The 22,859-nt window shown below is 42.9% G+C and overlaps 1 protein-coding gene and 1 long non-coding RNA gene across 3 annotated transcripts; one reads left to right on the top strand and one right to left on the bottom strand.

Moving 5' to 3' along the window:
- The first annotated feature begins 816 nt into the window (after nt 1-816).
- Nucleotides 817-20,688, top strand: LOC127345395 (MADS-box transcription factor 51). Its single transcript, XM_051371873.2, has 5 exons — nt 817-1,107; nt 18,550-18,631; nt 18,999-19,048; nt 19,130-19,226; nt 20,188-20,688. The coding sequence occupies exons 1-5, from the start codon at nt 923-925 to the stop codon at nt 20,260-20,262; spliced, it is 489 nt and encodes a 162-aa protein (XP_051227833.1). The 5' UTR covers nt 817-922; the 3' UTR covers nt 20,263-20,688.
- LOC127345396 (uncharacterized) lies at nt 18,192-22,551 on the bottom strand. 2 transcript variants are annotated; one of them, XR_007878654.2, is made up of 3 exons: nt 21,508-22,551; nt 21,231-21,334; nt 18,192-18,767 (listed from the first exon to the last, which is right to left on the bottom strand). It is a non-coding gene; the product is annotated as an uncharacterized lncRNA (long non-coding RNA). The 2 variants fall into 2 exon arrangements; XR_007878653.2 differs by having other exon boundaries at nt 22,092-22,543.
- Between the last annotated feature and the right edge of the window lie 308 nt (nt 22,552-22,859).

Here is a 22,859-nt window from a genome sequence, read left to right as displayed (position 1 = left end):
TGATTGCGATGTGCTCCTTGAGAAGCCGAACACGGAGCTCGTGGCTACATCCGATGTGGCATGGAGCGCCGGCACGCCTGCTTCCCACCCCATTCGTAGGGGCTGATATAGGAGTGCCAACTATTCTATTAGGCTTCGAAAACGGTCTGTATTTTTGAGGCACCTTGTTGTGAGCCCAAAAACACCACCGTGATATACTCTGAGCCTCAGTTTTAAAAACCGGACCGGACCGGCGGTCCGACCGGAAAAAACCTGAACCGGTGCCTTCACCGGTCTGTTAGGCGCACTAGACCAGACAAGGAAGCGAACCGGAAATTTTAAGGTTGAACCGCTGGTTTTCACGTGAACCGAAAGAAACCGGTGGCCGATCCAACCGCTGATGAGAAAATTATTTGCGCGCGAGCGGAAAAATAAATGGTGTCGAACGTAGGACACGGAGGTAGAGCGCATGCGCTCCTGCCGAACATGCTAACCACCAATTCCATCCTACTTATGTGACTATATCACGGAAGTTATCCTATTTGACAGAATATTTCTCTATTATAAAACAAAAATAGTAATAATTTTTCATTACTGGTCCAGCTATTGAACCGATTGAACCAGCGGTTGGACCGGTGAACCATGAACCGAGAGCCTCGACGGTTCAGTCACCGGTCCGGTTTTTAAAACTATGCTCTGAGGGACAACAGCCCGTGTGCGCGTAGTACAACAAAAACCGACCTAGAGCCAGGCAGCTGCTTGGGAGCCAAAGAAAAGAAGCCACGAGCGCGACACCCCTGAGGTGTACAATGACCAGGTCAATGGATGGACCCCATGTCCCCACGGCCTCGCCCCTCTGTCGCCTTCGCCACCACCCCCACGAGGCCACGAGGGAGACAGACGGACGAGCACATCGGCCGGAGGAGGATAGCTAGTAGCGGGGATGGCGCGGCGCGGGCGTGTGGAACTGCGACGGATCGAGGACCGGACGAGCCGTCAGGTGCGCTTCTCTAAGCGCCGCGCGGGGCTCTTCAAGAAGGCATTCGAGCTCGCCCTCCTCTGCGACGCCGAGGTCGCGCTGCTCGTCTTCTCCCCCGCCGGCAAGCTCTACGAGTACGCCTCCACCAGGTGCATGCTCCCCCGCTCGCTTTGTTTGTCCGCTCAAATTACTTACTCCTCCGCACGCACAAGAATTCACCCACATAATTAGGATCGCTCGATTTGCTCGATCCCGAAAAGTAAAAAACTGAATCTTTTTTCGCACCCTCGGCCTCTCGATCGTAGTAATGCTAGCAGGCAGCTGCTCTGCTCCATGCGTGCACGCTATATGCTTGAGAGAATCCCTGAGAGGCTTACCACTATGGATGACTCTGCTCAGGATCTTGGTAGTAATACTACTGGAGTAGTACCGTCGCCCCCGCATGAGCATGTTCTTCAGAATGTCCTACTGTTCCGGGGACTAGTGGTTCCGAGCTCTACGGCTTTGTAATGGCGTGGACTGCTAGTTTTCTCTGGGGTCTCGCGTGGCCACAGCTTTGGCCTTTTCGCTTTTGGCATAGGTACTTGATCCAGCGCGCAGCCCCCGCATGGTGATTATGACTTTTTTTATTGCGTCTGCTTGAGAGGGAGATGCCCGGATTTTATGGTTCCCAAATCCCAGGCCAAACAGTATAGAACTTCCTGTCGTATCTACATGTTCCAAGTGCTAAATGGTCTTGTTCAAAAAAAAGTGCTAAATGGTACCCTCTCTCCCCAGTACTCATTTGATTCATAGAAATTATGTAATAGGATTTATATTCTATAGGATTTTTTCCTACATTATTTGTTTGATTCATAGGAACATCTTGTAATGCAAATCCTATAAGAAAAAACATGAGGTCAAATGATTAGAGAACACTTTAATTCCCTTAGAAACTTTGAGGTGTTCTTCAAAGTCAAATTCGTAAACTCTATAGTCAACCCGCAACTAGGACACATGATTGGTGTATGTCAATGTGAGACATTGTGGTCGAGGGTAATTTTTTTCTCGAGGGTACGCCAATGGCGTGCCAGATCTTTATAGAAGAAAGCAAGTTATAAGTACAAGACGCCGGACATCGTTTGCGAACAAACAAGCCGGCCACCCCACACACACGCCCGCCGCTCTAAAGCCTACTCTCGCGGCATCAGATCACTCCCTCTCCCTCTAGCAAGCTTCCATAAGCTGAACTCCTCCTTGATCCTAAGCACAAGCTGCTGCGTACTAAATTGTTGTGATGCGTTGTTAAACACTCTTGCATTCCGCTGTTTCCAAAGGCGCCAGGCAGTGAGGATTACCATCGTATCAGAGCCAACTCTGTCTTTCCTGCACACCAACTCTCTAGCCGCACTCCACCAAGACTCCAGCGTGCTATCACTCCTTGGCTCCACAATGTTGATCCCTGCCTCCTGCAAGCAGTCGTACCACACCTGTCTAGCATATGGGCACTGCACCAGCACATGATCCACCGTGTCCAGACAAGTAAAGCGTGGTGCCATGTGCTCTTGGAGACCATGACGTTGGCGTCTATCCGACGTCCAGAGGCGGTATCTCAGTGCAAGCCAGCCAAAAATCTTCCCCTTGAGGGGGGCGAAGGAGCCCCAAAGTGGCTTGTGCATACTGAAGAGCACCTCGCCCTGGCAGAGAAGACGGTAAGTGTCTCTGGCAGAATACACAATGAATGGTCACCGCGTTGGGACGTTTCGTCTGTCTGCGCCAACACAAATGGACAACCGCAAGTGAAATGGGTCGTCGGTTGGAGTTGCCCTAATGCTTGACATTTTCTTTGGTGTGAATACAATTTTTTGCATGGCGATGCCAACATCAAAACCATGCGCGGGTCGATGCTTTGTAGCATAAATTCTTGACAAGTGGAGCCGGCAACACATGATGACTTAGAGTAATAAGTCTCGGTTTTTGGGGTGAAAACTCAAGGTCGGATCTTTATTAGTTGTACCTCACAATGGAAAACTTAGGTATTTCCTTGTCGAAGGCATTTTTTGAAGATTGCTTGCATTTGATCTGACTTCGGTGTTTGATCAGGTGAAGTTGGTACTTCTGCACTATTATGATCCTCGAGACTTCGCTTTTGAAGAACCTCTTCTGTAGCCCTGTGGCTTTTCAGGGCAATGTTCATTTTCTTTTTTGCTTAATACTTTGATTGTGTGCATGCTTGATGTCTCGACTAGCTCTTGACATTACGTTCCAGGGGTCGGTTGATTGGTATCATCTTGATACTAAATAATTAATGAAATCTACATATTGGGTTACCAGTTTTCCCTCTCTCCGACATGCTCCTTTTCTTGCTCATGGCCTCAGGTACGCCTCCGTGTCTCCCCATCCAAGCATCCCTGGTAGCGATCATGTCGGCATGGAGGCCACCGAGGGCCTTCAGCTTCACCGTCCGCCTCCACTAGCACCATATTTTGCGTGTCATCGCTTCGATGTCCGCTACCATGACCTCTACAGATGTGTGGTTCCTCTATGATGCCACCATGATGCTTGACGCTAGTGCGTCAGATGTCGTCACACTCGCTGCTTGATGAGCACATCATGGCGGAGTCCAAGGGGGTCAGCGAGGTTGGCAAAGGTAGTGTAGCGACACAACTTCTGGAGGATATGTGGTCGGTCCGACCTCCTCGTTGACTAGTAGCGGTGGCGTGATGTGCACGCGGGGCGTGAGTGGAGCGACCAGGGGAAAACTCCTTCCCACAAAAAAACTGGTTACCGGATAGTGTAACAGTTGTTGGGCCTTCTGCACGAGCCTCTTGGACCACCAACCTAGCCCAACTAGAGACCAACACACACTTACATTGGGCATTGGGCCCTCCCTCCTCCCCCTCTCTCAAATAATAGCGTGTTTGGAAAAACACCCTCTGCCTTATAAATTGCTCTTGGTCTCCTCCCACAATCGATGTGAGACTACACCCAACAAATCTTCCATCACAGATCATTCACCATGGTCCCGCTTAACACAACCTTTTGGCCCACCTACCATGACCAGCCACCGCGAGTACACACACGATTTGCATTCAGGCACCTGGGTTGTGATACAAATTGTAACAGCTGTTGGGCCCGTTGCATGAGCATCTTACCCCACCAACCTAGCCCAACCGAAGACCAACACAAACTTACATCACACATTGAGGCCCCCCTAAGTCTAACTTGTTAGAGGAAACACCCTCAACCTTATAAATCCCTACAGGGTTCCTCCCGCAACTGATGTGGGACTAAACCCAATAGATAGTATACTAACACCCTCCCCCCCATGTTTGCAGACTATGAACATGTTTTCAAGGTCATTTAGGAAGTGGTGGTGCTCTAGAGAGGCTACTAGAGTGAGGTTCCCCTAAAAACAATAGTTTTTAAAGGTCGGTGTGTTTTTAGGGCCTGATGCTACAATTGCTTTTAAACATAGGGAAAATGATACACATGTCAAACATAGGAGAAACGAGTGCAAATGCTATTTCTAGAAATTGTTACTTTAGATGTAGAAACGACCACTTAAATAATTCAAATAAACCACCAACAATAATACTTGTAGACCTATTGGGGCACCGAAACAATGCTTTCTAGAATTAGTTGGTGAACAATGCCACACACGTTTTCGCATTCAATTTACTAGACGGTATTATTTACTGAAGACCATATTACCAAAGGCATAAGGGCCTTCCAAGAAAACACCCACAAGAAGGGGGCGACATCAAACATTGTTAGCGCAAGATTCATGAAATTAATACTAGATCGAAGCCGCCACCTTGAAATTCAAAATCAACCATCACTCGACCCGGCCAACAAGAAGTATCATCACCTCGAGTTGTGTCATTGTCTTTCGAATGGTCTAGCTGCCGCTTACTGCTATCACACTTAACTACGATCAAGCCCGAGTAGAGAAGTGTAGCCCCGCAATGCGCGCATATGTTTCATCGCCGCAAAGTGCATCGAATATGGACACCCATTTTGGAAGGATTTGGAAACTATTCGAAGATAAAGCCCCACTGCAAATATAAATTTACCTCTAAACAATGTCTCCAAGACGATCTAGTTGAATTTACAAAGCCTAGATAGACAAGAAAGAGGCACATGTTGGCGCACTACACAATATTTTTGATAACAACCACCACAACATGACGTGGTGAGAAGGTGCCCACATTTCTAGCAACCAGGGCAACGAGGATGGCAACGATGGAGGAGCGAAGAGGGAGGCAATATACTGGATCAACAAAGTCTCTCTATTCTCCTTGTTGCAATGGCTTAGGAGGGAAGACCTATTATTTCTCGTGGAGCTGATGTCGATGTATACATTAGTTTCCTAGAGTTTGGTTCTTAACACATTAACACCCTAGAGTCATCCTTGATTCAAAGAGTATTAAAAAAAATCGTTAGTGGTTGTGTGATTCTTAACTCAACACCTTAAGAGTCATCCTTAATTCATATATTAATTAGAACAATCTTAGTTATCTGTAGGATTAGAGAATGTAGGGTTTTCTAGGAGCTACTTTGCTGACAAACCTGAATGTTAGATTCTTCGGTGGCATGATGTGAAATTTAGGTATAGGGAACAACAATATGTGAGATACGAACTTAGGTGCAATCCAATTATCGAAAGAGATCAAAAGTTATAGACTTTTGTGTTTGATTCTAGTGAATAGGAAAAACGTAGAAATCTTAATATGCTCAATCAAATCAAAGTAAATCCATGCGGAGGATCGCTACCGAACCTCGTTTCGTTCATAATAAGAGACATTACCCGTGCATGGAGAACAAGGTTGTTGCTTGAAAAAAGGTCATGAAAGAGGGGATGAAGCACACGGTCTGGTCATTCTTAGTTTCTCAGAGCCGCCACATCATGGTGTTGTAACATGAATGCGCACTTGCTGGAGATAGGAGGAATAGGGTTGTCATAGATGGCACTAGGGATGGAGTAGCCATACTGCCAATTTGGGTGGAGACACAAATGAGGTTTTACCATTAGGGGTTGACATGAGCGCTACAAGGATGTCATGTGATCTTTCTTCTCACCTTTGATGTCAATTCAATTTCTTGAAGTAGGTTCGTCACAACTTTTTGCTAGCTTAAATTGGCATGGTATATAGATTCGGTTTGGTTGTTCCATCTATCTAGCTAGCTAGCGACATAAATGAGATTTCATCGATCTTCTTACAGATAAGTACAAAGAGCATGCTAGGGACATAAATGAGATTTCATCGATCTTCTTACACATAAGTATAACGAGCATGCTAGTCATGCGATCTTGTAGTGATATAGGTAGGCTACACTAGAACAATTTAAAATATAGTTCTGCGTAAACTAGGAAGAACGGTAGTCTTAGTGGAATCACTACATGCATTGACATGTAGCGGAAATGGAATCAATGTAGTGTAGTTGTGGCATCTTCTCACAATTTCCTCGTATGGTTCATCCAAGCACCATGGGTGCAAAGTCTGCAAGGTACCCTGTGCATGGAGGAAGATTGCGCACTAAATTGCTAGATTCGATCATGCAACTTGGCATGCGACGTCTCGATGCATATGGTTTTTGATATTCCAAAGCTTAACGCTTTATCCAAATCGTCATTCTATCCCTCCTCTTATGTAGATGTCCCAATATTGTGCTTCTACACTAGAGATCCATTCGGGTTCGAAATTGTGCAAATTTGGTTCCAAAAAAACAATATAGTTTTCAACATCGTAAGAGGGAGCCTATATAGGAGGCATAACATGAATACTCCTACTCGATCTCTAATTTCTACTAGATCTAGCAGGGCATGTCAGTTCCCAAGTGATAATAAACATCACGTCGGGTAGACCTTTCCTTTCGAAATGGGGACATTCCCCGGTCTCTGCATCGAATAGATGCATGCGACCTTTATTACTCTAAATGAGTTGATGCACATCACAACATGTGACCACCTAAAGTCTAAATTTTTCTTCAGAGCAAATCGCTTTGTTTCATAACGTGCAAGCCCATGTCCTTCAACACGTGTATGCATGATTAGTTCGTTATCCCATATCCATGACTACTGAAACATGATTAGTACATATGTTGGTCTAGATATGTGTCATTATATGTTTACCGACTACACTTTATAATAGTAATTACACATTGTAGAGTTTTACAAGCAAGTGTCCTATTCTAATCAATATTAAGTATACCATTTAAAAACATTGTTCAATAGATCATTATTCCAAATAATATGATTGCCTCTTGGTCATATTTTTAACAAATTATTAACTCGACATTGATTCATTTCTTAAATAGGTTTCTTAAACGAGGTTTGTAGTTTTGTTAGATGGATACGAGATTGAGATAGTGGATGTTCCCTCTGATTTATTTGGTTAGCTTATATTGGTGGTATGATCATACATTATTAGGTTAGTTGACCCAAACACATGCACGAAGCAACATTCTGCTATGTGATAGCTATGTGACAGCCAGTGCTAGTGTTGACCTATCCTAGGAACTTCAAATAGCATAACTTTGATAAAATAACATTAGGGTTGTACTTCAATGCATCCTAGACATATGCGGATGTGATCATGATTGGTTCATTCATGAACATAAAGTGAAGTCAAGCGACAATGCTCGTAAAGTAGTCGTGCTCAATGGCTATGTTGCTAGGTGTTTGACACTAACACAAGCAACATGATATTTTTTATTGATGGGGTTCAACCTCATCTCATATGCGAGAGACCTAGTTCCGTTGAGCAAACCTCGGGGTGAAAGGGACAACCCTAGTGGTACACCTTGGCATGTCACTCTTCTGTTGTGATTACGGGCTATAAGTCCAGAGGGATCCCGCTTAGGAGTCCTGCCAAAGGAATCGATCTCGAGCGTAAAGTCCAAAAGGATCAACTCAAGAAGTAGGTATTGTCAAGCTTAGCCAACACTACCATAAGTTCGAACTGATGGAAAAGGCGATGATCTACATATACACTTCAACACCCCTCACATGTGACTGAAGACAGGTCAACACCTCTAAGAGGCTTGTACGTGGACGGAGGGGTCACCAACAAAATTTTAAGATAAATTGACCACACGTGACTCCAGCTTCAGACCTTGGCTCTTATACCATGTCAAGCTTCATGCGCTAGAAAATGCAGCCAAAAGTCTAAACTTATGGAAAGGGCTAGGCAATCCACATCTACACTACAATAGGTCACACCATTTGAGGGAGAGCTCTTGCTTCATTTGAGAGATGGCTTAAATATGACCCCATGGGGTGCCTTTTGTAGGCTGAATGCCTTGTACAAATGACCACCAATACCCTTGGTGGGGGAAAAGTAAGGGCAATCTAGTCTATTCTAGGAAGAAGTCTAACAAGCCACCAAGTAGAGGGAAAAGCAAGGGCTCTTTAGTCTTTTGTGGACCATGCCTTTGGTCCATGTAGGAGGATCACCAATTTCTTAATGGGCTGCACTTTCTCTTCTTGGGCTTGTTCTCTTCTTATTTACTGCTTTGGCCTTCACTTTTATGCTTGTAATTGCTCCACGAATGCCTTTGTATTTTCGGCATCCTGTGGGTGGTGGCATCGAGGAGAAGGAGCCCTTTCAGGGAGATCCTATTTTATCTCATACAACATTCATGAAGCGCTAACCGTCATAGCATGGTTTCGTTTTCTTCAAAATCTCCTTTGTGTGTCAAAAGTCATGGAACTTCAAGGCGTTAGGGTGATTTTAGAATCACAAATGCACTAAACTTATATATGTAACAAATAACTCAACAAAAAAACAACAACAAAGCCTTTCTTCCCAAACAAGTTGGGGTAGGCTACATGTGAAACCCATAAGATCTCGTAACCAAATCATGGTTCTGGCACATGGATAGCAAGCTTCCACGCGGCTCTTTCCATGGCTAGTTCTTTGGTGATACTCTAGTCCTTCAAATCACTCTTTATGGACACCTCCCATGTCATGTTTGGTCTGCCCGTCCTCTCTTGACATTATCAACACGCTTTAGCCATCCACTATGCACTTGAATATGCCAAAACCATCTTAGACGATGTTGGACAAGTTTCTCTGCAATCGGTGCTACCTCAAATCTATCTCGTATATCATCATTCCGGGCTAGGTCCTTCCTCGTGTGGCCACACATCCATCCCAACATGCGCATCTCACCACACCTAACTGTTGAACATGTTGCCTTTTAGTCGGCTAACACTCAACGCAATACAACATTGTGGGTCGAACCACCGTCCTATAGAACTTGCCTTTTAGCTTTTGTGGCACTCTCTTATCACAAAGAATGCCAGAATCTTGGCGCCACTTCATCCATCCGGCTTTGATCCGGTGGTTCACATCTTCATCAATATCCCCATCCTTGTGCAGGATTGACCCCAAGTATCGAAAGGTGTCCTTCTGAGGTACCACCTGCCCATCTAGGCTAACCTCCTCCTCCTCGTGCCTAGTAGTACTAAAACCGCACATCATGTACTCAGTTTTAGTTCTACTAAGTCTAAAACATTTCGATTCCAAGGTTTGCTCCACAGTTCTATCTTCCTATTGACCCACGTTCGACTATCATCGATTAGGACCACATCATCTGCAAAGAGCATACACCATGGGATATCTCCTTGTATATCCCTTGTGACCTCATCCATCACCAAATCAAATATATAAGGGCTCAAAGCTGACCCTTGGTGTAGTCCTATTTTAATTGGGAAGTCATCGGTATCGCCATCTCTTGTTCGAACACTTGTCACAACATTATCGCACATGTCCTTGATGAGGGTAGTGCACTTTGCTGGGACTTTGTGTTTCTCCAAGGCCCACCGCATGACGTGTCGCGGTATCTTATCGTAGGCCTTCTCCAAGTCTATGAACACCATATGCAGGTCCTTCTTTTGCTCCTTGTATCTCTCCATGAGTTGTCGTACCAACAAGATGGCTTCCATGGTCAACCTCCTAGGCATGAAACCAAACCGATTTTTGGTCACGCTTGTCATTTGTCTTAAACGGTGCTCAATGACTCTCTCCCATAGCTTCATTGTATGGCTCATAAGCTTAATTCCACGGTAGTTAGTACAACTCTGAACATCCCCTTTGTTCTTGACGATTGGTACTAATATACTGCGTCTCCATTCTTCTGGCATCTTGTTTGTCCGAAAATAGAGTTGAAGAGCTTAGTTAGCCATACTATTGCTATGTCTCCGAGGCCTCTCCACACCTCAATGGGGATACAATCAGGGCCCATTGCCTTGCCTCCCTTCATCCTTCTCAATGCCTCCTTGACCCCAGACTCCTGGATTCGCCGCACAAAATGCCTACTGGTATCATCAAAGGAGTTGTCCAGTTCAATGGTAGAGCTCTCAGTCTCCCCATTTAACAGCCCGTTGAAGTACTCCCGCCATCTATAAGTAATCTCCTTGTCCTTCACAAGGAGCTGGTCTACTCCGTCCTTGGTGCATTTGACTTGGTCAACATCCCTCGTCTTCCTCTCTCGGATCTTGGCCATCCTATAGATGTCCTTTTCGCCTTCCTTCGTGCCTAACCGCTGGTAGAGATCCTCATACGCCTGACCCCTTGCTTCACTCACAACTCGCTTTGCAGCCTTCTTTGCCATATTGTACTTCTCTATGTTGTCTACACTCCTATCCAGGTACAGGCGTCTGAAACAATCTTGCTTCTCCTTAATAGCCTTCTGGACATCAGTCTTCCTCCACCAGCTATCCCTAACTTCTCTTCTACTTCCCCTGGACACTCCAAACTCCTCCGAGGCCACCTTACGAATACAGGTCGCCATCTTCATCCACATGTTGTCTACATCACCTCCTTACTCCCAAGGGCCCTCCTTAATGACCCTCTCCTTGAACGTCTAAGCTACCTCCCCCTTGAGCTTCCACCACTTCGCTCTAGCGACTTTCGCACGCTTATCCCGCTGGACACGAAGTCAAAATCAGAAGTCAGCCACCACAAGCTTATGCTATTTAGGGCCTCCATAATTTATAATCACATCCTGGTGCTCAACAACATCCGATACCAACAATGCATCATGTGATGTCCTAATGATTATAAAATTTGTCATTCAACAAATAATAAACCCACAAATTTCGATTACCATCATATCTGGAAAATAAAAAAACAAGAAATTGTTATTGAGAAAACATATCACTTATCATCCACACAAATATTACCATCACAATAGGAAAAAGGGAGAATTTGCTATTGACATAGATATCACTTATCATCCACGCAAACATTGGATTCTACATCCAAATCCATGAAATTGAATCCACAAAATTTGTTAATAGAACTACACATGTGTGACCTGGCGATGTTGCCCATTATAAGGATTTCGATCGATTCACCAATTACACCAATCCAATATATCGATGGAATACATTGATGCACTCATGCTTAAGGAAATCCAAAGTCATGTCGACCTTGTACACTCTTATGAACAATCTTGCCTTGATATTTTTCCTCGCAAAGCTTGACTCTAGATATTGATATTTACGCTTCATTCTTTTTTATTGGGTGTATTTGTTTTCGAGGTAAGTTTTGAAATGTTTAATATATTTTATTTTTATCCTAGTAGATAGTGATTTTATCAATCTCAAATCAAAAGAACTAGTAACTAGCCGCAAATAATTGCTCCTCTAATCAACATTGTAATCAAAGGCATTTACATCATCAAATATCCTCAAGTCGGTGCCTCGGTTTTCGTGCCCAAAAAAATACACCTAATAAAATTTAACGAAGGGAGTACTAACTAGGCGAATATCATTGACAATCTCTCAAATTATGAAGCCCAATTAGTACCTTGTTCCATCATATATCTTTATTTGGTGTCAGATGAGATACCATACCTCGATTGTAAGATCTCTACCGACACGATACATTGCATATGTTATACCTTGAGTAAGTGCTCACACACGCTTGCTATGTCCACGAGGTTCTAGGGTGGGGGTGGGGGTGGGGGTGGGGGTGGGTGGGTTGCTTTTGCCCAAGGTAGTTCACGCTTAGGCGCTTATTGTTAATGGTGTGTGAATGTCCTACAAACAAATAGTGTTGCTACTAGATTTCTTAGTTTCATGTATTGTGCTATAACATCAAATTGGACCTTGTGAACAATTAGAATGGTTGGGACTAATGTGTTTATAACAACCAATTTCTTCAAAAGAAGTACAAAATATTGTGGGAGAAGTAATCTAGTTCTCAATAAATGAATGTCTTTCCTAAATACATTTTATCACCATTAAACACCTTGATTGCCACTCAGTGAATTAGCACCATACTTAAGGTGACAATCTATTTCTCTTCCTAGCTATACCCATTCCTTACTACTAGGCCTTATCAATCACGACACATCAAAATAGAAGCAAACTGCAATGCAAACACCAGGGTTGTCCAGTCCCGTCTTCATCCACATAGGGTAGGCTGGTGTGGGTTGAAAAAACTAACATATTAAGATACGCAATATGGTAACTGGTTAGAGGGTGCATCTAGGTCACAGGATGCAACATTCAAAATAGGCAATGGTGCAACCTTTTCTTCTCCGCAAACACATCTTTGTTCGGTCAAATTTTGTCTTGGTATCCATGTATGACAAATTTGTGTAGAAATGTCATAAAGTTATGTTTTAAGTAATATAAGCATTATAATTTATAATTATCCAAGCTTACTTAATAAGAAATATGATCTAAACACTATCAGAAATATAAGTGGATATTTTTTTTTTGAGAAATACAGTACAAACGCAAGCGCTCACATACACGCGCATACACTCACCCCTATGAACGCACACACGCACACCCTACCCCTATGAGCACCTCCGGAAGACTGAGCCGGCGGATTGGATCTTGAAATTGACGAAGTCACCACAGGCGCCTCGCTGTCGACGGGAACGTCGCCTCCCACTGAATGAATATTCCGCCTTTTATGAGACACACAGATGTCAAACCTGGGGTTTGAACTCTGGTGGGCTGGGGATACAACCATCCTCCTAACCACCCAACCTCAGGTTGGTTCTCAAAAATATAAGTGGATATTGAAAGGCATAATTCCATATGTAGAAACTGTTTTGAATAAGAATATTGAATAACTCAAACATTGGGTGTGATGAATATACAAATTGACTTGACTACAAGTCATTATAAACATGCGAATATATGTGAATTATGAACTCAAGTTTTGAACAAACTAAGTAAATGTAAGTATTAAAGTGAAATATAGTTTTACCGTGTTGATGAATGATTGTTGTTTTTGTACCGAATATGTTATAACTTATCCGCGTGACATTGTGTTTATGGTTATGTGTGGCATTGATAATGGATGTCATTCTGATACAAAACTCCATACCGTTTTATGAAATGCTAGATCATACACACTAACTGCTTTATGATATTCATAACACCATTATACCATCGTATGGCATTTAATGTAGTTTTCTTGGTCATTCATAGTATATTTTGCGTTTGCAAACCAGGAATCTTCTATTGTATGATTTTATTGTGTAAAGTTCGATTTGATGCGTGCAAAATCATTTGCAATCTTGGTCTAACCTGGTTATAAAATATGCTAGGTAATTCAACTTCAATATTTATTCTCGAGTGGGAATTGGTGCAACAAGACTTTACATGAATTTTGCATCATTTGGCGGTGACGGTGCTTATAGTGATATATAACATTCCTTACTTTTTTGAATTGAACAACTCTTATGTTTACCTATATTATTCATTCGTCTGCTAGTAATTCTACAATTGACTTGGTTTGCTTAAATCACCGGGTTCACATTCATTGCTCTCGATGGTACTACATTATGGCCTCAAGAATCTTGTTTGATGTTCCTCTCGTACTCACCGCATATCTTTAGCGGTTATGCTTATACACGTAGACTCTTTTAATACTTATTCCAACAGAAGATGTTCTAGTTCCCGCATAATAATTGGTAGGTTGGACATCCCCACGACCTCACATGACACCCGAGATGACAATGGGCAAAAAATTCATGATTGGTTGATATGATGCCCTTGTCCATAACCTATCGCTAGTGATGTAGTACATCTCAATTTGGAGTGCCACGAGGAGGGGTTACCATTCCTACTATGGTGCAATAAATATTTCACTTAGCACTCATGCGCTATTGAGGAGATGCTTGTTCATTTGACACCCACTTGAACTAGCTTGGTGACCTCTCAACCAAACTTTTCTTGTTTTTGATAATAAGAAAAAAAATCCCCTATTTCAATGCTTGGTCTTATCTCCTACAACCTTCAAGAGCATTGCAGAATCAATATGGTGCTCCTACCATTTTTAAGAGACGTATGGCCAATTTCCATCATTGGAGCATCTTGTGACCATTCTAGCAAGGCTCCTCGATCGCTTTTGAAAATAATAGAAGAATTTTCCTATGCCCACTGTTAGGCCTCATCTACAACAACCTTCAAGAGCATTGCTTGACCTAAGTGTGGCCCTTTGATCGTTACTTTATCACCCATCCTAACCTTTAAAAGCATCATTTGGTCAACATGTTCCTTCGAGCAGCTTCCTCCCCAAGGGATACTAGCCAAACCTAGGGAAAGAAAATTCTTGTTATGCCTCCCGAACATGGTAAACCATCGATCGATATGTGCGTGATGTTTTGAGCGATTTCTCCTTAGAAGGGCTTCAATTTAAAGCTAGGGTAGTGAAGCTTTAGATAATTTTGGGACTTGCCAAAATTGTAGTGTGTAATGATAACACCCTTGGCTCCTTTGTTTGTATTGTAACCCCGATGAGAGAAATGATTTAAGTAGCATGTCTTATAGAAGATGAATTAGAACAATTGAGGCTGCATCTTTAGAGTCATGGGGTTCCTTTGTGGAGTTCGGCATTTAATATCATGTTGAACCAACTCAACTCTTATAGTGAGGCTCCAGAAATAGAGTTTCTCCATTTGCACAACCATGATAGTGTGATGCCTTTGCTAGTGTGGCATGCACCCCCTCGTGTCATATATATTATCGTTTTAGTGGTGCATATATCAATTCTTGTTTAAGTAATTGTTGTTTCTCTTGAAGCGCATACAAAATTGGGTGGCACCAAGGAACCACAACACACCCTGAACCTAAGGGCTTTTCAGAAATCTTTGAATGTGACCTAGTTGGAGATCGTGGTATCCTCCATGGTGATCTTGAATGGTTATTGCATTACCCAAAGATCATCTATAGTGTGGTAACACTAACAACTTCACCTCGACCTAGTTGTGATAGTCATCGGTCCAACCTATAGGGTATAACTCCTTTTCTCTTGGAAGTGATTCTAAATTCTACGGGATCTATCCTGACCCATAGGCCCCGTAGTGCGGAGAAAGGTTGGAAATACATGACTAAACGACTCATAAACTACCACCACTTACGTCCATTAGAAGTATTTCTTCATCCAGAATCATTGATCTCAAAGACAACTCCTTGAAGGAAGCCTTCCACACTAAAGCTAAGGTAAATTTGGACTCCATAGTGCCCCTATTTTTTTTTTGTCGACAAAGTACAACCTTCTACTTACGATATTGTGCATTATAACACATCACATACCTTTTTTATGCATAGTAGGCCTTCCATGATGGTGGTACCCTTGTTCAATGTGTGTGTATCCTTTGTTTGTCCATGCCTTCGTCGAGCTTCTTCGCTTGAGATACCTAATTCCTCTCGTGTAATTTGTCACTCCAAAGACAAGAAGTTATGCTTGGCCCTCTAGGAGACAAGTCTATGGATAACCTCGTGAAGGGATCCAATCTAGCATTAGGTCCTACTACTTCACAAGAGATTCCTCTTATTATTCCTTCGGGTTATGCTTTATTTTATGCCCTAGGAAATGCCTTGAAGTCCATGTGTTATTTAGCTCACTGAGACCATGAACTTAGTATCTCTTTTCAAGACTGTAGAGAAGCCTAAGGCTATTTTCATTATGAGCTGGCACATTTGATTGACCAGGAAACATATATAGAGCAACCGTTGACTTATGATCCCCTTTGGTGTGATTCATTAGCCTAAATGGAAAATAAGTCGATGATGATGCAATGTATTGTGATTTAGTGCCCCAAATTTTTGGAGACCTACGATATGATAGTTTGCTAAGGCTCCATACAAGGGCTTTCTTAGAGGCTCAAATAGTGTGTGGACCTTGACTCATTCTAAAGAGCATATGAGGGACCTTCTGTCGCAAGAAATTTCTGCAAGTTTTTCTCCATGATGGATCTTGATGTCACTGGGGACAAGTCTAGTTGCTTCAAGAGATCCTCCATTTATAGTCGCATGAACTTTATGTTTTTGATAGTCAATAGTCACATTGAGTCTGTACCGTGGAAGTCACCACTAGTTGTGTTCTTGTTTTCCATGACAATGGCCCGTACTTAAATTGCACCCCTCCCTCTACCTTCCTCCATTCCGTTTGGGAAGTGTGTTGTGCCCCTTTTGGACACCTCACCTACGCATAAATCCTAGATTTATGTATGCAATCGAGGCTAGACCCCTTAATTATCTTCTCGCTATAGAGGTGTTTTAGCACCCACCACCTAGGGCGGTTTAGTTGATGGTGATAAGTAGAGTCTAACCTGTTTGCTTCCTAGCCACAATTTGCCAAGCCAAAGTGTGGCTAACCCAAAAGTGTGGCTTCAAGTATTGTAGCCAAACTTTGGCAAAAATTTGAGTCTATGACAAATGAGCCATACATGCAATAAAGTGTGACAAAAACCAAACACATCCCAACTAAACTATGGCTGCCAAATTTTGGCTTGGCAAATTGTGGCCAGGAACCAAACTGGCCCTAAAGTGGTTGGGTATTATACCCTTGTCCACCACCTAAATTTAGGCCCAGACTAGCTTTCCCGTTGGACAAAGATTTGGAAGTGGGATGTGTTTAAAAAGAAGGCGAAAGTCATCTAAGTTGGTGCTTCTTGAGAAAGCAAACCACCCTTGGGCCCCCTTCTTTTTTCTAGCGAAGTAGGCCCCTTGGAGAGGCTTTGCCTTTAAATGGACTCAAGTCCTAGGAAGAGGGCTCCATTTTACTATAGGAGATATTGTCCTCATGCCTTCACGGTGTATATTGAAAGGCTCGGTCACCTAGGCTAGCACTTTCTGTTCACAAAGCAAAGCATCGTCCGAACCCTTGGAGGGGCTTTGCCTTGAAGACGACCTAATGTTGTTGGTAGAGGAATTGACCTTACTAGAGGGGTCATACTATGCGCATGCCTTCTCGAGGTAAATATTACTAGTACATGAGCATGTTATGATGCTTGGTAAAATACTTGAGCCACCAAAAGTTGAAATTAAAATCAAAGATAATCAACATTCTTGAGATGTTTAATCGAACCTTAAGTATGAAATATTGGCATCAATGGAAGTTACTTATACATACAGAGGTTCATTGACCATATTGATTTTTTTCTTCTTCTATGAAACTCTAGCCCACACAAAGAGAAATGAAAATTAACAAGAACAATTCTCATCGAGAAACCAAACATCTACAGAATACATGCCCATAGTCAAGTATTTCTAGATCCATATATGTACCTTATGGCATGCAAAAAAATCATTATTAGGCTATTAGCTTTCATAAAAAATGTTGAAAATATCATGATGGTGAGGCTCAAATTTGTTTCTCTCAACTTGTTTAATTTGACATATTTAATGCTCACAAACTTTCTTAGACTCCTAAAGTCAAATGGTTAATATCAATTCATGTTATATCCTAATTGTTTCTCATACAAAGTGGTGATGTGCAATGATGGTTTTCTTACCTTCATATTCCCAAAATAAAATAAACTAGAGAATACACAAGTGGATGTGAAAATTACCGCCATGAAGCTATGTCATTGAGAAATCCAAGTATCTGAGTTTGCATACTTTATTTTTCACATACCTAACTTTCAGACCAATAATTATTTTAAAAGAATGGTTATCAAATATTTATTAAAAGAATTAGTTATAGATAAATCCCATTAAACTAGAATCCCTGTGGCTACTTGTAAAGTTACCAACTCACAAAGTCAACTTCTTCATATCTTGCATATATTTGACATTTGACCTACTTTGCCCATATATAAGCCACAAAGTTGATTTTTTATGGGCTGCTATCATATCAGAGTTTACTTGTTTTATGGGCATCATATCTTTTTCATTATATCTTAAGGCGCCATAGCCATGGCCTTGGCTTATAATTAAAGCTTAATAACACCAAATTTGTAGACTAAAGCTCAAAAATAGGAGAAGTGCACGCCTGCAGAAAGCCCAGGGTTTTGCTTTCATGCTCTCAAAAGTGCTACAGTGATAAGATTTTTATTTGAATGTTATCTCTAAATTTTCTGGCATTATAAGATTCATTTTATTCAAATATCCAAGCACTGTTCAACAACACCTCATTAGCATAGGAGTACAGAGTAGATACTTTCTCTACAGATAGAAGTAGCACTTTGAACATGTATGCAGGTCTTCACCATACTATAAGAGAAATGCTCTACTATTCAGTTTTTAGATTTTTCCCCAGAAATTATTGGCCAAGGCCTTAAAAATTGAAAGAATAGTGATTTCGTATGTTAATTTAGATTGATCTCTAATGCCATAATTTATTTTTCAGCATCGAAGGTACATATGACCGTTATCAGAAATTCGCGGAATCCGGAACGAGCCTGGATCAAGGAGATGCAAATATCAGCAATGTAAAACAATTCAGGCAACTTTTTATCAGTGCATACCTTGCAGCCTGTGTATTTATGGCACCTGTAGGAGTGTAGTTGCCATGTTCATCTTAACGTTGCATCTCTGAGTCTATCCCGCAGCTTCCATGGAAACGGACTGTGTATTTAATGTTTGTAATCAAGAATTGGGTAGCTAATGCAGCAAATTGGTAGCAATAATGATAACATTCGGAAAATGTAGCTACTAGTTTATCTGACCGCATTATCAATGTCTAAGACTAGGTATTAGTGTTGAATACCCTTTTTGTAGCCTAAACTAGATGACCTAGTTGTATGACGTCATCTATACCCTGTATCTGTTTAACAAGATACTTTGGCTCTGAACTAGGATGAGGATCCTTCCAACATACAGTCAAGGCTTAGGAAGATTGCTGCCTGGTAGCCCTCCAAACTTTCCTGTGTCTCCTAGTCTGTAATTTATAAAGTGTAACCCTTAGCTGATTATTCTATAAACTGCAGGTCTCTTGATAATAATGCCAACGACTCAGATGCCGATAGTTTAGCGAATCTGGAGAAACTACTGAAAGATGCTCTGAAAATTACGGAATCTAAGAAGGTACACTTTGATGTCTCTTTTCATAGAAACTTTCTATTGATGAAATTCCAGTTTCTGCGTCCTATTGGACTGTCGTCACCTAAAACAGTTACTCTGCTTTCTGCCATATTTTCACCTAATTAAGCTTAATATGACTCCCAGAATATATGTTTTTGTTCAGCTAGTAGTGTTGCATAGCCTTAGAATTATCTGACTTTCAGCAGTCTCAAGCTAGGCACCAAGTAGACGTAATTAAACTCTGTTCCTCAGCAAAAAAAGAAAAAAAAATCCTCATGAACAGATACTGCAACTATGCAGTTGTGTGGTTTAGGACTTCTCATCTGATATATATTCTAATACCCATCTTGAGACAATGAGATTGAATGTGTGTATGTTAGTTCCTATATGTTTGTAAATAGCAGGTCAACAGAAATGAACTCATTTGGCCACTTGTGGTTGCCTTGGTAGTTTCTGGATAATTCCTGAGGACTTTAACTGTTAGCAGACTTTATAGATTCAGCATAATTATACAGCCTTGTATATATCATGGATATCATATATCACCCAAGTAATAGAAAGCATATGCACTGAGAAATCTAACTTCAGTTATGAAAATGGTGGACCTTCCAGCAAATGCCGTGTGATAACTGTCCTGTGATGGCAAGATATCAGATGGCAGCATATCTTATTAGAATCAAGCTTATTCACATGTCATTTTGTATGATTTTGGCAAATTTACTTATTCCCTGCATCTAGTATGCCTACTAATGGAATAGGGATACACGAGCTGTCGAACCCGCAACTGTCCATTTCCGTTTATTACGTAGTCTGCTTAAAATGACAGCCAAAATATGTCAGTCATCATTATAGAGCTTCAGTTATTGCCTTCAAACAGGATTTTGCCATTTCTCTGATTGTGTCAACGTATTCCCTGAAAAGGTTGGCCCAATTTAGCTTTTGCTTTGTTGTTGCTGGATTGCAGGCGTCGGCGAAACAGGAAAATGGCGGCAGCACAAGCGGAGAGAACTCCAATGGACCCAGGGGACATGAGGAATGAAAGGCTTGAGCAGAGCAGAGTTGCCTGGCCTGCCCTGTGATGTGCATGCACTTGTACAATCTTTCTGGCACACACACACTCTTCCCCTGTTAGGCTAATATTGATGGGCAAGAAAGAGTTGTCAAGGCTGCTGCTTGTAAGGTGTAGGGAAGGAGGGGCAAATTCAGCGAAATACGTGTGCTAATACCACGAACTCATTGTGTGTCACATGCTAAAGGTCCAAGACATGTTTCACCTACGGCTGTTTGTGCTGCTTAATAATATAGTACTATCTAAAATCGTACATCCAACCATGTATGCTTTTAAAAAAAAACATAAGCATGTATGCTTGTTCCTAGAGGAACTGTGGGTTGATGTTGTGCCCATTCTCATCTCTTGTGATACGCAACTGAATGGTAAATAAATCTGATGAGGTCCGTCTGTGCAGCTGAATGTTACCACAAAAGGGTTTACAGATATTTGATAGTTATGTGTTGATAATGTTAAAAAATGATGATGTGGAGGCTTGCTGGGTGCTTGGAATATGGCTGTTCCATGTTTCTTTCGACTTAGCAGGCTTGGTTTGTTGGAGTATGCCTCTCGATTTTCTTGGCTAAGTAGATGCAGATGGTATAGTATATCCCAGCTTATTGTAGTATATCGCAAAGCTAAGTTTGTGAGGTAAATAATCTTTCTGTCTTCATGTCATGCCTCTCATTGTGAGTTAAAATGAAAATTTTCCTGGCTGTATAGTGTTGTAAGGGTGCTAGTGGTACTGGTACAGATGCTAGTCGATACTGCTACATCATGGAAGTAGAGGAGTATGACAGTGACATAAACAAGACAGTAAACTCTGCACTTATACATGGGTTTAGTAAGCATTAGAACGTTTGTTAAACAACACTTGGTAGTATGACAATGACATAAACAAGACTGAACTTATACATGCGTTTAGTAGGCAGTAGAGCGTTTGTCAAGAAAGCACTTACATTGTGTTTGGAGAGAATCTTAATTAGCACTGACCGGGCTGTGACTCCTGACCTTGGCGTCGCGCATACACGGTACTTCCAGCAGTTCTTCCTTGAGACCGTCCCTGCAATACAATACAACCATATAAAAGTTGGATGAAATGCGAGTTGGATTGGCACCAAGTTATTACAAACTCTTAAGGAGCAACGATGAATGAATGAATCATATGTGAGAACAATACAAGCCAGAAGCCCAGAAGCCTTTTTTTTTTTTAAGAGCAAGAAGCCTGCATCCGACCTGCATGCCGTGCAGCCTGCATCCGACGCGAACGCCTATCAATGTCAATGCCTATCTGTGTGGCGAGTGGTCTTGCCGCAATGCTGGAACACCGGCAGCCGCCAATCTGTGCGGTGCGCTCGCCGACGGCGGGGACCAAAAAATCGCTGGAGCGGCGAGATCTTCTATCCCGCGCGCGCTCACCAGTTCTTCGTCGATCTTGCCGGCGCCGCGAGATCTTCTTGCCCGCGGCCAGGTTCGTCGCGCTTACCTTCCACGCACGTCCGTTGGTTCAACGTGGATGCACCATGAATCTCTGTGTTTCGCGAGGGGGTCGAAACGAAACCCGGCCGACTCTTACACGTGCATGGAAGTAGCGAAGAATGCGACGGCGACGAGCAGCAGGAAGAGCGACGCGAAATCGGGCCACTCAGCTCGGGACGCCTGCCTGAGCTAGAAGAACATAGCAGATCCCGTAGGTTCTAGAAAGCGTCCGAAATGGGAAAGAGAAGAAACCAGACAGATTTTGTTGGTGGCTTTTTGGTCGATCAGATTTCGAGAAGGAGCAAGCAAGGAGGAAGCAAAGAGGAAGCGGCAACACAGACCTGCACCAGCCCCGCATCAGCAGCAGGCACCAGCCCGCGACAATGTCCATTTGGCCTTCGCCGGCAAGCTCCAGTTGTGCGCTATCCAGTTTACATGAGCCAAGCCGGTGGCATCGCTCGGTCTACGGCCCTAGCGCTGGACGCGTGGACGAGAGCCCCACGACAAGGGACGTCGTGTCGATACGCCGTTGGCTGGAGCGGGCCACGTAGGTGCTCGACGGTGGTACGTCGCGTGAGCAGCTTGGGTACTCGCGCCGCGCCCACGCGACGACGGGCGCGTGGCGGGCCTAGCTAGTCGAAACGTCGGGCGCTGCCTCCAGCTCCCAAGACATAGGTTTCGACCAGAGGAGAGGCCGTCTAGTCGCGCTGCCAGCTGCATCATGCCTCCTGCGTACGTACGCAGGAAAGAACAGGCGACATGGGAAGGGACAGGGTGACGTCGCCGAGCAGCCGCGCGCAGGGCAGGGCGTGCGCCCCTTGGGCTGTGCCGGAGGACATGAGCTTTCCGTTGCGGCATTTTAAAAGAGATGAACTCAGTAGAAGGCACGGGAAGGCTAGAGAGGGGTGCCCTCGGAAAATGAACCTCGTCCTAGAGGATTCTAGAAGGGCCTTCACCGTTCCTAAGAGTTAATGAGAATATCACATGCCGTCTTTAAGATTTAATAGCTTTCTAGATGTATTTAGACGTCTAGATAAATTTTGATAAATCTAACATAACCTTCATGAGATAGAGGGAGTATAAGTGTTTGTTTTCAAAAATTTCAATAG

This window comes from Lolium perenne, chromosome 3, assembly GCF_019359855.2.
Source record: "Lolium perenne isolate Kyuss_39 chromosome 3, Kyuss_2.0, whole genome shotgun sequence".
Taxonomy (NCBI): domain Eukaryota; kingdom Viridiplantae; phylum Streptophyta; class Magnoliopsida; order Poales; family Poaceae; genus Lolium; species Lolium perenne.
The sequence above is the reverse complement of the archived record's forward strand: the minus strand, read 5'-3'. Positions and strand labels throughout refer to the sequence as shown.

Bases quoted from the DNA above. Each gene is read 5' to 3' on its own strand.
- LOC127345395 (XM_051371873.2), top strand. From the start codon at position 923: ATGGCGCGGCGCGGGCGTGTGGAACTGCGACGGATCGAGGACCGGACG. The intron at 1,108-18,549 runs GTGCATGCTCCC...TTTATTTTTCAG, and splicing joins TACGAGTACGCCTCCACCAG to CATCGAAGGTACATATGACC. The intron at 19,227-20,187 runs GTACACTTTGAT...GCTGGATTGCAG, and splicing joins AAATTACGGAATCTAAGAAG to GCGTCGGCGAAACAGGAAAA.